Source organism: Cryptomeria japonica, chromosome 6 (genome assembly GCF_030272615.1).
Source record: "Cryptomeria japonica chromosome 6, Sugi_1.0, whole genome shotgun sequence".
Classification (NCBI taxonomy): Eukaryota; Viridiplantae; Streptophyta; class Pinopsida; order Cupressales; family Cupressaceae; genus Cryptomeria; species Cryptomeria japonica.
The window spans coordinates 242,214,125-242,231,391 of NC_081410.1; the positions used below are offsets into that span (position 1 = coordinate 242,214,125).

The 17,267-nt window shown below is 35.6% G+C and overlaps 1 protein-coding gene across 1 annotated transcript in view; it reads left to right on the forward strand.

Moving 5' to 3' along the window:
• The window catches only part of LOC131075658 (peroxisomal acyl-coenzyme A oxidase 1), a 211,182-nt gene extending 197,228 nt beyond the window's left edge, over window positions 1–13,954 (forward strand). Inside the window, exons 13-14 of the mRNA XM_058012499.2 lie at window positions 13,142–13,325; window positions 13,426–13,954. Coding sequence (XP_057868482.2) covers window positions 13,142–13,325; window positions 13,426–13,635 — 394 coding nt within the window. The 3' untranslated portion in view covers window positions 13,636–13,954. The remainder of the gene's footprint in view (window positions 1–13,141; window positions 13,326–13,425) is intronic.
• The last annotated feature ends 3,313 nt before the right edge of the window (window positions 13,955–17,267 follow it).

Genomic DNA, 17,267 nt, shown 5'->3' on the forward strand with positions numbered 1-17,267 from the left:
AAAATTATTGAAATATTTGATATCAAACTAAGGAGCAAAAGTCTCCTTAAATAAGAGATTACAAAGATCTTTCGATAATGGATAAGATTGCCAACTAAGAAAAGTGAACTTAACTGAATAATAAAATAATATTTCTAAATATATCCTAATGACATAATTGACTGTTATAAACTAAACATAACCAAATTAGTGCCTTGAAGCTCTATGTATTTTAATCTGCATACCATCTAATTTGCGAGGAAGACAACAATTTTAGCACCACTCACTTGTACTCATGGGAATGTAGAACAACCAAATAGAAGGGTTATAGATTTTATAGGAAGAATACACTTTTTGACACTCTTGGAACCTATATGAATGAGACAATATATGTGCTTTTTATTTAGAAACTTTTTTATCAGTCTTTGTAAAGACCCACTTCCATGTGTCAGTAGGAGAAGAGGGAGGAAAAGGAATATCCTAATTCCTTACCATCATAGTAGGACGGCCCCACTCCCATCCATCCTCACGAAAACAAACAATGAGGAGTCTTAGGCTAGTGCAAGCCATCAACTTGTGACCAGAAATCTTGGATCTTGTTGCAAAGTAGTACAATCCAAACCAGCAAATGGAGGTGTTACTAGCAAATACCAGCAAATTCAAGATCCCACAAATTAGAACTATTATAAAGTTTCTTTTCTTTAATAGGAAGCAGTAGAAAAATCTCTTAGTAAAACTGCAAAGCTTTAGCTTCAAGCACAAATAATGCTGGGGCCAAAGGGAAAGCTCATCTAATGATCATTATAAGACAATTGTATCAGTTATGAAACCATTGACATCAAGCTGGGTTAAAGCATCTATAAACAACACCTTTAGCATTCTATGAAATATCTCTTGAAACCCAAGCATCCTCAATATCATCTTGACAAAGGCCCACTCAGTTTTGTCACACATCTTTTTGAATTCTAGTAGAGCCATTCAACATTCATTGTCAAATCTTTTCCCCATGTCACCCCTCCCAATTGAGAGTTGGGCATCTATGATAAACTTAGACCAAACAAACCCCCTTTGAGTGTACAAAATAACCTTGGCTAGAATATTCTAGTGTCTAACAAGTAGAACTTTAGCCATAATTTTATAAGACACATTGAGAAGAGTGATAGGCTACTAATTCTTTGGTTGGGTCCTTGGTGATGAATTTGATTATCCCTTCATTAATGCCCTAACACGAGGATCCATCAGTCTAGGTTCCTTATAAATAACCAAGAGATATCTAAAAATCTACTTATTGTTCATTTTATATAATTAAGAAGGGACTAACGTTAGGAGATTTATCATCTTCCATGGAATCAATAGCTAACTTAGTTTCAGTAGTGGAGTATATCATCTAGCCTAGAGACATCTTCTTTAGTAAGTTTGTTGAGAACAATCTTGCTGTCTACTCACGTAAATAGAAGCATCAATGGCATCAAAAGAAAATAGGTTACTATAAAAGGGGAATAGGGCCCTATGATCTCCTCAAGGTCAAAGCAAATTACCCTTTCATCCTCAAAACCATCAATTTTTTCCCTAGAATGCTTGCCTTTTGGCATCCTAAAGAAATACTAGGTACCTTTATCCTCACGATCAATCCACATTATTCTAGATCCTGGTTTAATCTACTTTAGACAAGTAAGATTAATAACATCCAAACACATACTTTGACTGAACCAAAATCCCTTAGAGAGTAACTTTACTAGTGTAAACCTGCAAATTGTCTTATAGTCTAGTGAGGGTTTCCTCCAATTCCCTAGTGGCTTTCCTTCGCTTTATTGCCTTAGTTTTCACATAAAATCTAAGAAATCTTACATTCTGTCGTCAATTCTAACAATGGTTTCTGGCAACTTCCTAGTAGTTTTACTTCTTTGCATTGGCTTATTTTTCATATAAAATCTAAGAAATTCATCATTTCAAAAGGAGATTTACAATGAAGAGAAATTCAATCCTCCTAATATATTTGTAATAGAGAAGATACTATTTGAGCAATCATTGTTTCAAAGGTGAGAAATGTGAACAATAGAGGCCCAACTATAGGTAGCATAAATTTCAATACAATGCCGGACTGAAAAATGTAGAGAAGCACTCATCACATTTCCTATAATTAGTAGAGAGACATAATGAATAATTTTTAATAAGGTATAACCTATATAGGCTAGACTACACCTTTTTCAGCAACTTTGATTAATGCACCAAGTGAACCAAATGTTATGTTTGATAGCCTTATTTTTCTAGAAGGGATCAATGAGATTTAACATTCTCTCCATTCTTGACTAGAAGAACAAATCATTTACTTTCTACCCATATTGGAGCTCCCAGACTTTATCTCTAGTTTTAACCATATTAAAATCCCTCCTAAGCCCAAGCAAACATTGGGGAGATTATGGCCAACTAGTTCCACATATTGTCCTTCTTTCCTGTTGAAGTGATAGCTTTGGTCGGTATATTACTAAGCCGACTTAGACAACTAAATTGTCTAATTGGCCTAATCAGCCTTAGACAATTTAGTTTCACCAATTAGTTATGATAAAATTATAATTAAAATATATTATAAATGAATCGATTAAGATGTGAATCGATTCAATGATAATTCGTATTTGCTTACTCTTGTCATTAGACGTGTTGATCAATGCATAACCGATCCGAGGGGAGAGGCATGATGTTTGAAGTAAGACGTGATGTTTGGAACAGACATCTTATTGAGTATATAGTATCGGTCTCTCCCTCTATTAGCAGATAGATAGAAAAAGACATAAGAAACAATATACATTCACATCTAACATATCGGGTTTAACCCATCATCTACAGCAGTCCATATTAGCAATACATTGTACTGAAGACACAAGCATATTACGCATTGTCAGCAGATCGTATTCCTTCCTTTGCGAATTCACTGTCATCTTCAAGTCTGCATTATTCAAACAGCAATCAGCTTGAGTTTCTCCTTGTAACATGATATATCTCTCTCCCACAGATCATCATTAATATAGCAGATCGAACTTACAGTTGGAACTGTCAAATATTTTGTAAACATAATCTGATCACCAAAATTTAACATGGTATCAGAGCAGGCTTGAGCAAAGATCAGATCAGATTTGTAGAAGCAAGGTTATCTACTACTATTGTCTTCAAGTTCAACTACTTCTATCAACATCAATATGGTGAATGGAATTAGAGTTGAAGACAGACTTGAGAGAGCATCAAACTTCATATCTTGGAAGGTTAGATTAATGCTTGCCTTGGGTGAAAACGAATTAGACGAATTTGTGAAGAAAGCCATACCGGAACCAACCAAAGAGGATGAGAAGCTTCAATGGAAGAGAAAGAACCATAAAGCAATGAAGATGTTGGTTGACTTGGTGAAAGATCACATCGTGCCAATTATCTCCAAGTTGAAGACAACATATGGCATGTTCAAAGCATTAGAGGAGATGTATGAGATAAACAACACAAGTCGAGCTCTTGCATTAAAGCAACAACTTCACCACATCAAAATGACGAAAGAAGAATTCATCACCTCATACTTCATGAGGATTACTGAATTGAGAGATTAACTCTCTACCATTGGACACACTATAGAGGGCAAAGAGTTAACCATGTTGGCACTCAATGGTCTCCCTTCATCTTGGGAGTCATTTATTCAAGGGATAAGCGCAAGATCAAAACTTCCTAAGTTTGATCGATTGAAGATAGACTGCATTCAAGAAGAGTCAAGATTGGTCACAAGAGGCATTGGTCAAAGTTCTACAAATGAAGATATTCATGTTCTTGCCTCTCATTCCTCAAAGAAGAAAGGTAAGAAAGGACACTTCAAAAGAAGGTAGGATATTTCAGAAATCCAATGCTTCAGATGTGACAAATATGGTCACTACGCAATGAAATTTCCAACCGAGACTATGCCTCAAGCTTCCGTTGCGGATGTTAGTGAGACTCTTCCACAAAAGGATGCAGATGGATTCATATTCTAATTTAAAAGAGATAAGTTTTATGGTTGAATAATGTTCATGAATTTCATATGTAGTTATTAATTCATGCAATTACATTATGCGTGTTATTTGTGAAACAACATTGTCAGTAGATGTCCGCTTACGACAAACTGCATTTGGATATCTTGTTTTTTAAATTTCTTCAATTTACTATGAGAAAATTGTCCCTTACATACATGACATCTTTAGAATCATAGCCTGTTGCTTTCAGGTTATAGAGTTTTGAAGTTCTATTTGTGATGAAGAGATTGGAATTTAGGAAGAATATGTAGAGGACTTTAGTGGAGATTCTAAGATTTTGCATTTCCAAATTTTTTATAAAACAAATATTTACCTGCAAAAGTGCAACAATTCACTTGTGAAAGCCATAGAGGCATTTGTGCAGGTGATGATAGCATCTAGGGTTACGAAGCAAGTTGAGATAAGAAGGCTCTTCCAGTGAGAGGGAGCGTACTGCAAGGAGATTTTGTTCTAAATCTCAGGATGGTCATATTCCTGCCTAGGGCTCGATCTTATGATAGTAGATCCATGGTGGCTTTGGATTTAGCACTTCCAGCCGTATGAGGATCATACCGGATGATGAGAGTCTTCAGAAGCAAGATATCTTCTATGATTGGGCCCATGTGAGCAGGGGATGCTTTTGTGACAGAGGGAGCAACTAAGAGGATGTGCTTCAATTGATATCCGAGGATCTTGGTCATATTGATTCAGAGGGAGTGGACCATGTCAAGGTGGTTTCTCTAGTGATCAGTATCACTATGTTAGAGACATGGTAGAAAGGAACGCTATTCAGTTAAGATACATTAGTACTGATGAGCAAACAACAAACATTCTCACCAATCCTCTCTCCAGAGTAAAGTTTGTGTACTTTCGAGGTAAGCGTGGTATGGTGGAGAATGAAGCCCTAGTTGAGATTGAGTCTCAACTTCATTGATTTTTTTATATTTGTTTATTTATATACTAATGTATTCTTATCTTCAAAAGATGTTTAAAGTGTAAACTCTTGTTAATACATTTCTCCTTGAGAGAGATCTGAGGTGTAAGCCCTTATCTTCCTATCTCGATATCTCCTTTCAAATGAACTCTTCTCCGTTTTGTATCGCATGTTTGAGGTAGTCACAATTCTTCATTTCATGCCTTTTGACCATTCATCAAACTTAAATCTTTTAATTATATTCTATTTCATTTTTTATTTTTTCATATTTTAATTTTATTATTATTTATTATTAAATCCTGTTTCAAAAAGGGGACATTACACCTTTCTTCTTCCTCAACTATTTGAGCCATTTTAGAATTACTACAAACAATATGATTATATTGAGTAGAGGGAGGTTACCATCCCTAGTTTTCCTCTATTAGCTAACCTTGTAATGTTCTCGTTTAATTAATTTAGCTTATTTAGGCCTATCCTTATTGTCTTGATGGTGGTATAAAATATTTTAATAAAGTATCCACGACTTGGGGAAATTGACAAAATAAATAAAATAATAATAAAATTAGATTTAGTTCTAGCATATGGGGGAGTGGGTTTTTATAAAAGGGTTTGTAATCCTCAGGGCACTAGATAATTTCATCATGATAAATTCAATGATAAATTTAGAATAAGATTATATGACAATAAATTAATGAGGAGTTACAAGACAAGGTAGGGCTATTTGAGAGGGGATTTCATTTATTTATGATTGTTATTTTTGAAGGGGAAACAAATCATTGGAATTTGTGCACCTTTACTACTGTAAAATAAGGTGCTTGTTTAGCATTAATTGAGAATTGTGTTAAACCATCAATTTAAGGATGCAAACCCTTGGTTTCAAAGATTGGGGGGATAAACTAATGCAAGAGCATCTCAGTGAACCTTCCTGTATTTCACTGCATTACTTGATTTGGCTCACGGTAGGAATCTAGAGTTCAACAATATCTCATCCATGACATATCTAGATTTCAGTAGCTTTGGATGAGTTTATTGGAAGTTACCGCCATTAAAAGTTCATAGTCAAAATAGTCAAACACTTAAGTGGGCAAAAATTGTGGAACCTTTCCATACCTTGCGACACCAAACCCAACAACTCACAAGGCAATATTCTACAAGAAGGACCTTTCATTGGAACTGCATCAATTTTTCTTAAACTCTTGTAGCTTTATCATTAGAATTAGGCTGACCTATGTGTTTTGTAGGACGTCGAGTTTCGGACAACCTGCGGCCAAAGTGGATCGTTCCTAGAGATTGGTACTGATATATAAACATCTCTTACATTCATTGAGAAGCAATTAATCAACTGGATAGTTTAGATAGTTAGAGAGAGTTTAGAGTTCGAAAGGATTCTGAGTATGAGTGGTTTTTGAGTCCCATTGTCATGATCTGCATGTAAGCTTGTAACAAGTTTGTGGTTGCCTATGAGCAAATATGTAATCTGCATGTGGCAGGCCAATAAACCCTTTTAATCATTATGTTATGCCAAATCAGTAAGTTCTTTTTTGTTCTATGATATTTCCGTTGTGTTAACTCTCTGCTACATTGTTGGGATGTCCTTTCTTTGGACCCTCCATTCGTGACTGCATCAAGTGGTATTCAAGTGATTTTTTGAATCATGTGGAAGTAAAGGTATTGTGGAAGATCCAAGGGTGACCAAGTCATCAAGTTGAGGCAGTCGACAAGTTTTTGTCCTGAGCTAATTGTGAGGCAATTGCAACCTTCTAGCTAGATTGTTGACCTGAGACAATTGCACCAAATTTTAGAAATATGCCACCAAGAAGGATGCATGGTATGGCCGATATTGCTGGAAGAGTGGAAGAAATTCTAGAGTCAATAAGGACAATGAAGATTCGATTAGATGCTGTTGAAGAAGATAGGAAATTCAGTGTAAACCATAGACACAAGGATGAGTGATGATGATGAATTGGGAACTATAGCATATCAAGATGAAGAAACTCACTAGGTGATGATGTTGAAACTCATTTCCAAAATTGGCAAGAGGCTTAGAATTGAAATCTTTAACTATATTGATAATTTGAATCTTGAGGAATTAATTGATTGAATAAATGATATGGAAGAGTACTTTGAGTATGAGAAACTTTTGATCTAGAATGGGTTAGATTTGCAAAAACCAAGTTGAAAGGACATGTTGCTATTTGGTGGAAAAAGGTTTAATTAGATGGAAGTAGGAAAGGAAAAGAAAGAATCACAAGATGGTATAGAATGGTGACAAAGTTGAAGAATCAATTCATACTTGCTGATTATGAACTAGAATTGCTGAAGAGATTGTGGAATCTGAGGAAAAAGCAGAAGACAGTGAAGGAGTACTTTAAAGAGTTCCATAAGATGATAATTAGAACGAGACATAGTGAAGCCAACTGGGAGAAAGTTGTGTGGTACATTAATGGCCGTAGAGAGAACATTCAAGAAGAATTGAGTTTGGTAAGGATGACAATGGTTTAATATGCGTACCTATTTGTGCTAAAAGTTAAATAAAAGATCTGAACTGAGGTAGACAAGTAGTGGAGGTAGATTTCAAAGAAGTAAACCAGCATGCAGTGAAAGGAGACCATATGTAAAGCAAAATAAGTATGGGAGCCCATATCACAATGATGAGAAAAGGGAGAGCTTCTAAGGGAGGAGTGATAGGAATTCCCACCATAATAATAGGGAAAGCAGCCACACCTACTGCAATGCAGGATACTAGAGGAGTGATGGGAGGGAGATTTGATAAGAAGACTTTAGGAGGAACTTGTTTCAAATGTGGAGGATATTGAGCATTTGATTGTTACCAAGGGAGTATCAACAAATGAGGGGAGAATAATGCAAGAACGACATATGCGAAGGAAGAGCCTATTGGATCCGTAGGATCTGTAGGAAAACTTGAGAAGGGTGAATCATTGGTCATGAGGAGAGCTTTGTTGTAGACTAAGACAATTGAGGAATTGGCATAAAAACAATATGTTTAGAATGGTATGCAATTCAGGAGGAAGTGTTGTAAGTTATCATTGATAGTGGTGGTATCTATAATCTAGTTTCTAAGGAGATAGCAAGGAAGTTGAATTTGAAAAGGATAAAACAACCAAAGCCTTATAGGATTACTTGCATTTAAGCTGATTATAGATACTAGTAAGTGAACAATGTTTGGTGAAATTTCACATAAATCATACCATGATGAAGTATTGTGTGATATTATGCCAATGGATGGATGTCATATGTTGTTGGAAAGGCCATGGCAGAATGATATAAAAACAATTCATGATGGAAGAAGTAACACCTAAATGGTGATCGTGAATGTCAAGAAGCATATCTTGACAACTTTGCAAAAGGAGTGTAAGAATGAAGTGTGCAGTAATGCAAGAATTTGTTTAGTGGATGGAAGGAAATTTTTGGATGGATTGAGACATGAAAATATATGTTATACATTAATTCCAAGAAAGTGTGACAATCAAAGTGAAGTACCACCACAAAGAAAGAAGAACCATTGTAGAAGGAAGTATCTGAACTGTTGATAGAATACCAAGATAGTGTATTGGCGAATGTGCGAGCGCTACCACCAGTCTAGAGCATTAGTCATCATATAGGCCTAACACTTGGAGCTAGTTTTCTAGATAAAGCGGAACATAGAATGACTATGGTAGAGAATGTAGAGCTATATAGACAAGTGCAAGAGTTGAGAAAAGGGTTGATCTAGGAATGTTTAAGCCCCTATGTGGTACCAACATTGATAGTGCCAAAGAAGGATGGAGAATGGAGTATGTGCAAAGACACAAGGGGCATCGACAAGATCACTATTAAGTGCGGATTCTCATTGTCTAGAATGCATGACATTATGGATTGTTTTAGTCGTGCAAAGGACTTTAAAAAGATTGACCTAAAGAGTGGATATCATCAAATCAAAATCAAAGAGGGGGATGGATGGAAGATTGCATTCAAGAAAAATGAGGGGTTATATGAATGGTTAGTCATGCCTTTTGGGTTGACCAACACACCAAGTACATTCATGGGGTTGATGAACAAAGTTCTAAAAGAATTCTTGGGTAAGTTTGCCATTGTTTACTTGGATGATTTTTTAATTTTTTTAGTAGAACAAAAGAGGAGCATTTATGGAATGTTAGGAAAGTATTATAGAAGTTGAGAAAAGAGAAGTTGTCAATAAACATCAAGAATTGTAGCTTCATACAAATGGAATTGGTCTTTTTGGGATTTATCATCTCTGTGGAAGGACCAAAGATGGATCTAGAGAAGGTAAGGGCAATTGTAGAGTGGCCAACACCAACAAACATTGGAGAGTTGAGATCTTTTAATGGATTGACATCAAGAGTTCTAATACCATCTACACACAATGATAGAAACAATAAAGGGAGATCAGAAGGAACTCAAGTGGACATCAAGAGCACAAAAGCATTTTGAATTGTTGAAGCAAAAGGTAATAGAACAACCAGTGCTAGCCTTATCTAATTTTGATAAAATATTTTGTTTGATTGTGATACTAATGGAACTGCAATAGGAGCAATATTGAGTTTAGAAGGGAGACCAATAGCATATTTCAGTTAGAATTTGAATTATGCAAGAAAGAGATTCTTAGTCTATGATCAAGAGTTCTACGCTACAATTTAGCCTTGAAGAAGTGGAGACATTACTTGCCAAAGTTATTTGTGTTCTATATTGACTATCAAGCCCTACAATACTTGAATAGCCAATTTAAGTTGAGCGAGAGATACATGAGGTGGGTAGAGTTCATGCGGAATTACACGTTTGTGTTGAAGCATAAAAGTGACAAATTTAACAAGGTTGCATACACATTAAGTAGAAGAAGAAACTAGTTGACAAAGATGAAGGTAGTTGTAATTGGATTTGAAGAGTTGAAACACTTTTATAAGGGTGATCTAGATTTTGTGGAAGCCTAGAAAGAAAGTACAGTTATAATTTCTACTTATTTATCAGATTTATCTCTTAATTAGAATTGCTGCTAGTATCAAATTCCAGTTCTTATTTAATTCGTTTTCTGCTTATTTTCTTTGATCATTTGATTTCCACTTCCATGGATGCATTCATTAAATGAATTGTCTTCCTATTTATGTCTTCATGTGGAGGGTTTCACATCTCTTCATCAATACCCATTGCCTTTGAAGAGTTGCATCCTTCCAAAGTTGAGCGCTGCCCATAATATTTTTTAATTAATCTTAGTCGGCCTTATTCAAGCGCTGCTCTCTTAGTCTTGGTCAACCCTTATTGAATTGCTACTTTCCTAGGTCAGCTCCTGATATGGAATGGCTATTTGAACCCTGGTCGACCTTTGGAATGTGGCCTGTGAAATATTTTGCATTTATGCTAGTCGGCTATCTCTATTAAATTTTCCAAATTTAAAAGACTCTGATTTGCATTAGTTTAAGGGCTGCTAACCCATTTGGCGGGGGCATGACAAATATCCAAGCAATAAATAATATGCCATACCCAACATAAATATTATCAATACAAACCACTGAAATTTGTCACTCGAAGTGAGTTCACAAATTTAATGTACTCTGCTATAAAATCCACTGTTAGTTCTCTGAATGAAGCCTCCGACACTGGCTAGGGCAGATAGTCTCACTATCAAAACCAACAATCCCTTAAGGTTTTCATCCTAGGGTTAAAAGCTCCAAGAAGCTCTCCAAAACAAAACGAGAAATAACCAAGCATGCTGAAATGAGCCTCACACTGCTCTTTTATAACCAACTGGAGAAACGTCTAGAATACTTTTCAAATTTCCCTCTCCTCTTAATTTTTGACTTTAGCCTGGGAAATAATAAATTTTCTCTCTCATATTTTTCTGTGACATAAGTTACTTTTACGACCTTATTGACTAATTAAAATAAGTCGTCATAAATTTTATTTATTTTTCGACAATGTAAATTTTAATCATTTAATTATATTCTAAGGTCAAAATAAAGGGGACATTATGGACAGTAGACAATCAGGTTAGGAGCACTTGGAGACAATGAACATTAAATACAAAGGTCAAGAAAATGAACGTTGTATTTTCCTTTTGAGGCTGAGTATTGAATGTTGTGAATGCCACCATTAAGGTCATTTTGATTCAGTACATTCTTAGCAAGTTTAGTATCAGTTTAGATGATGGTGTTTCATCCTTTCTGACAACTAGGGTCCTATTCAAATTTATAAAACATGTTCCACCATCAATGAACCGAGAACGTAGGTTCAAATGCATTATATTTGGGAGCTTATTCATGGATTGTTGACATCTTCATCAAAACTTTTATAGAAAGCAAGTTTCTTCAATTGTGATCTTTGTTGGGGGTGTAGGATACTACCACTAGGAGGGCTCTCTCTCCTTTTGCTTTGGTGTGGTCTTCTCTTTCTCTATTTGGTGTGGAGTAGAGGCTTATCTATTTTTTAATTGGGTTAGAGGTTTCTTCTATTTAGGGAGAATTTCCATGCATATGGATACCTCATTAGGCTTCATTTATCAGTACCCCTTTTTTTTCACATTTAAGGTATACGTTTAAGGAGAGGAGGCGTTAGTGTAGGCCATTTAGTTTTAGTTTAGCTTGCTTAGGTAGTAGTAAGTGGGTCATTATGAGGATAGGTGGTTTCTTTCATAAGTGTAATTTCACTTATTTTCGGGTAGTTGGAGTTACTTTTCTCATTGGTTGTATTTGACTCCTCTCTTTTCTATTTATGTATCAACTCATCTAGCTCGTTGATTCATTCATGTATAGTTATCTTTTTGGTCAATGCATAATGTGTTGAGCCATTTCTTGTTTTGCAATCATGTGCTTGTTTCTGATCCTTCAAAGTTGTCATTGTTCTGCTGGTTTGATTATTGAGTTATTCGTCAAATAAATATAGAGATCAGGGCAAAAAGAGAGCTGCTTTGAGTGTGCATATTCTGCACTAGATTTGGGTTATCAAATCTTTTTACGTATTCTAACATTATTCAGATGGTTTGAGTACTCATAAATGTCGGTTCTAGGCCATTTTGAACCCTTGTTGGACTTTGTTGAAACTTTAAAAAGCAATTACCTTTAAACCTTTGTTAATTTTTGTTTATTTTGATAGTAATTAAGTACTTAACGTTGCAATAATTGTTAATTTTCTTTATTTTTAACATATTATGTGTGTGTTTTCTAATAACTTAGGTGAAAGCTTTTGTAAACAATATTTGACCTATATGAATGCCATTTTTATAATTAATTGTCCTTTATGAAGTATTGAAAACTAAAAGTAATTCAAAAGATCTCTTTAATTTCAAGAGAAGAAAGAGTTGTGACATAATTCTTTATGTCCAGAAGATTACGCATAAGGTCATGATGAATATATCGATCACTTACATCTGAACTCTTTGATTTCTTACAAGTAGAGAACACCAAGATTACTATGTTACACTTTATGTCCACAAGATTACACATAAGGTCATGATGAATATATCAATCACTTAGATCTGAACTCTTTTATTTCTTTGAAGTAGAGAACACCAAGATTACTATGTTACACTTTATGTCCACAAGATTACGCATAAGGTAATGATGAATATATCGATCACTTACATCTGAACTCTTTGATTTCTTACAAGTAGAGAACACCAAGATTACCATGTTACACAATTATTCTTGCTACTGATACTTTAGATAGGGGTCTTTTCAGTATTTCGACACCCTTCAAGGTATGTAATCCTTAATAGTTAAGGACATCCTTTGAGATTCAGGGTTCTGTACTTGCATCTTTAGATGAAGATATTGTCCGTTTTCTGGTTTTCAAGATTATCTTGGACTACCACTTGACAGTTTCTTCTTACCATAGCCACGGCCCTCTGGAAAAACCCATTTCCAGACTTACTTGTGCTCGCTGCATCTCAGGAGACCGTGTGGCCAATTTTTATTTTACAAGACAAGGTTTACAATTTTTTTCGCTTCTAGTGATATATGACACAATTTTTTATATTTCTCAAATTTCCTCTTAGATCCAATCCTTTAATATGTTGAGCCTAATTTTTGAGTGATTCCATATTTGTTGTCTGGATCCAGTACGTCGTTGAATTCAAGGAATATTGAAAAAAATTTGTTGTAGCACTTTATACTAGATTTTCTGTAAAATTGGTTTGTTGCAAGTAAAAAGTAAGCCACTTTAGAATTCATAACTAATACTCGTTACTATTTTGTAGGTTTATTGAGAAACTAAAGCAAGACATTCCAGGAAAGGGGGTGAAAAATCAGCTTGAGATGTTGTGCAATGTGTATTCATTGTCATTATTGCACAAACATCGTGGTGATTTCCTTTCAGTTGGTTACCTTACAAATGAACAATCAAAACTTGCGAGTGATCAGCTTCGTGCTCTTTATTCCCAGGTTTGCTGACTTGAAGGACCATAGGTTTTAGCTTAATGCATGCATACATAACTTTCCCTCACAAATTTTTATTCAGCCATGTTTGTATCCTTGCTTACAGGTCCGCCCAAATGCTGTCGCTCTGGTGGATGCATTTAATTACACAGATCACTTTTTGGGATCGATACTTGGACGATATGATGGAAATGTTTATCCACATCTGTATGAAGAAGCTTTCAAGGATCCTCTGAACGAGTCTGTTGTGCCTAAAGGGTATGAGGAATACATTCGCCCAGTTTTGAAGCATGAATTGAGAGCTTCAAAATTGTAAATCCACATCTATTGTTACAGAGCATATGTTTGTATGTAAATAGACACATTCGGTGCTGTTTACATTATAAAACTCAGCTCCAAATCTCGGGTTAGGTTAGCACTACATACACTAATTTATTTCCATGAGTGTGGCATTTGAACATGGTATCCTATTCCCATTAATTTTATGACAGCTGAACAACAAGAGAATACGAGTTTCTCTTGTGGTTGTGCAAGAACCCATTCTTCTGTTGACTGATTAATGAAATGATACATATTTTAATGACAATTAAATTTGTATTGCTGATTAATAAAATGATATGACAATTAAATTTGTATTGCTTTGCTCTATCAATTGGCAATATTATGTGATAGTTGAGGATGTTCAATGATAAACTCTAGAATGTGGAGATTAATCTAATCTCATAAGCTTAGTTAGGTGTTATATAGAATGGTTTAGAAACAATATGCCAGAGTGTTTACAATTATATTAAATCCCGTTGTGACTTTTGAATATCATGAGCGCACCTGTGAAATGCCTTTTTCTTTTACAGTTCATTTGAGCATATTTTTTTCATTAGTGTGATCTTTGCCATGGAAATATGTTTAGTGAGCTTTGATCTTGTTGGTGATAAAGAATGTAGAAACAGAGAATCTTCTTACCTGGTTTGCTTTTTAATAGCCAAGAGGGATTCTACATAGAGGTCACATTTTTGTTCTGAAATCTGGGAAAATCATCAAGCTCATTGATGTAATCTATTATTAGGGGTAAAGGTAGAGGCTTCAAAGAAGTGCTCTCGATTGATAGGAACTAGATGGTCATTTTAAGGCAGTGTTCCACATGGGCGCATCCTCCCTAGAGAAACCCGTGTCCCCTATAGGGGGGATGTTTTTGAGACTTGGGGGCTTGGGGGAAATGTCCCCCCACAACACCACCACTTCCGCCACCTCTGGCGAGGACGCTGCTGGGTCACTTGCTATATGACACATGCCATTACATACTGATTGCAACCTTCAACTTTGTGAAAAGTAGTTGGCCTTTCATGGGGCACTCACAGAGATGTTATATTGCAGATTTTGCCTTGAAGATTTCAATTTGCCTCTATTTTAATATCAGCACCACCCACCCAGCACTGTTCTAACGCCGTCCTCTCACCATTCCCTAATTTAGGTCCTTGGTCCTTTAGTCCTTGAAACCCATCCTTGCGTCCCCAAATCCCCTTGTTAGGAAACTCCGCGGATCTATGTTCTTAGGTAATAAATGCAAAGATGATTCACAAGCCTAATTAAAATGAGAGTGTGAACTATAGTTGGTGGTGCAATCTACTCTTAATCCATACTATTGTAGGAGGTAGGCATCGAGAAATAATAGACACACCTTGTAAGTAACATCATGTTACACATGAGCCTGGAGGAGTGGCACAGTTGTTCAAAGGCCACCAGTCTAGGTTTGTGACATTCTGAGTCTGACTCACCACTTTGGTTAACCCGGTGGTGGGCACTTGGGGGTTGTGTCCATCACCCCAAGGATTAGTCTAGCCTCAACTCGCTTTTTTAAGGGTGCACTTTTTTGGTTGGGTTGCGAGGACACCCCAGGCTACCCAAAATAAAGTAAAATCATGTTACGCATAAGTATGGTGCTCCAAATCATTTGGTAAAAAATGTCTTCAAAATAAATAGCAGTAAGGACTTCAGTAAAAAAAAAAAAGAATCCTATGATTTATTTTTAACCCAAGAAATGCCATATTTCTCTCAAAATGATAAACTATTTCCTGATGGTATGATGAAAGAATAAGTATCCGGTAGAATACTGAGGTGGGGGGGTGAATCAATATACTAAAAAATTGATACAAACTCCCAAACTCGAAAATAAAATCATCAACAAGTAACTCAGTCAAGATAATATCTCAAAGACTACCAACATCAACCGGTTTGACTGTTATGACAACTTAACAGTAAACAACTTCAATCTTGTAAACATAAAAAATGCTTAATCATATGTCAACATATTCATCTCTCAATGCTTCCAATTATCATGCCTTATCAGAATAGTTAAGTAGTTAATCAAATCGACAAATAAGATCATAACCACAAAAGCATTCACCATTTGACACAAATATTTATACATGGAAAATCCAAATAGGTAAAAATCACGGTAAGATGAGACTCACAAGGATAGCTATTTGAACTCTTCTGAAGTTCGCCCTGTTAGGAGCCAAGTCTGTGAAAGCTTTTAAAATACGTCTTGTTAAGAACTAATTCCGGTTAGGAATCACCCGGTTAAGGGATTTACGAATATGCCTTGATGAAAAACACAATACCTTGTTAGGAGTAACTTCGTTGGAGGATTTGAGAATCCAAACTAATGGACCACCTTGTTAGAGGATTTAGAAAGTGACCAAGCTTGTTAGAGCTTACCCGATTAGGGGATTTCAATTTCTGTTGTAATTGTTAGAAAACAACAAGTTTTCTTGATATGTTTGAATAGCACTACATCTGCTTGATCAGATCCTTCTTAAGCTTCAATATGCCTTTACTCAAACTGCAGATCCATCCACCGGTTAGGCAACCACACACTGAACTGGTTTCTGCCAATCTTGTCAACTTTGCCAACTCTTAACAAAACAATATCATTGACCTTAAATACAAATCAACTAGGTCGATAATACAACAAAAACCTAATTCTCATCATCTAGATTACAAACAAGTCGGTACAATCTTGATCGTTAGAAATCATAACAATCTTTTCACATTAATCAAGAAAATTCCAACCGCTCCATGATCACCATTTCATTGGACTTTGTAACTCATCATGCGCTATGCATTAGATGCAATCCAGTTTGCTCCTTTCCAAGATAACAAACGCGCCAAATCAATCTGAACTAATCCTCATTCAATGATCACACGTGTCTCCATCATTACCGCTCAACATTAGATCTTAAACCAACAAACTTGATCGGTTAGGGTTTAACAAAAAACAACTGGTAGGGTTTACCGGTTACATGACATAGAAAGGTTTAACCCTTTACACCGGTTCAACTTACAAACTACCATATACCAATTTACATCTTCCTCAAGGTTTATCATACCAGTTACAAGACAATAGCAATAACAACAATAAGATTCAATTGACATCAATGACGACATATCATTAATGCAATCTATATGCAAAATGCCAAAAATCTGAAAATGCCAACATTTCCATTGATATACATCCAAAGGGATGATTTACAAATGCTAGATCATTTTTCTAGATAAGTTGATCTCACCCAAAAACTAGAAGCATGTGTTTTGAGCAAAGCTAACTCCTACTAGCTCTAACAAAGGGCAATGCTATTCAAGTAGGCCCAAGACAAGTAAAAGCAATGACAAGACTCAAAAACTCCTTAAATAGTCATAAAGTTTAGTAGAAAGCATTTGGAACTAGCTTTGATTCTCTATGTTAATGTCACCATAGTGCTATTACTCAGCTGCAAGCAAATAGTTGGCATGTTCTTCAATGGGGACCTCCTCTCCACCTAAGCAGCCATAAGGTGTTGTTTGTTAAGACACTTTGCTTTTACCCAAACCAAGTATTTATGGTTTCTGAAAACTTGAACTGTAAAATTTTCTTCGGTATTCAAAAAGAATTACACACTTCAAGGCAACTAG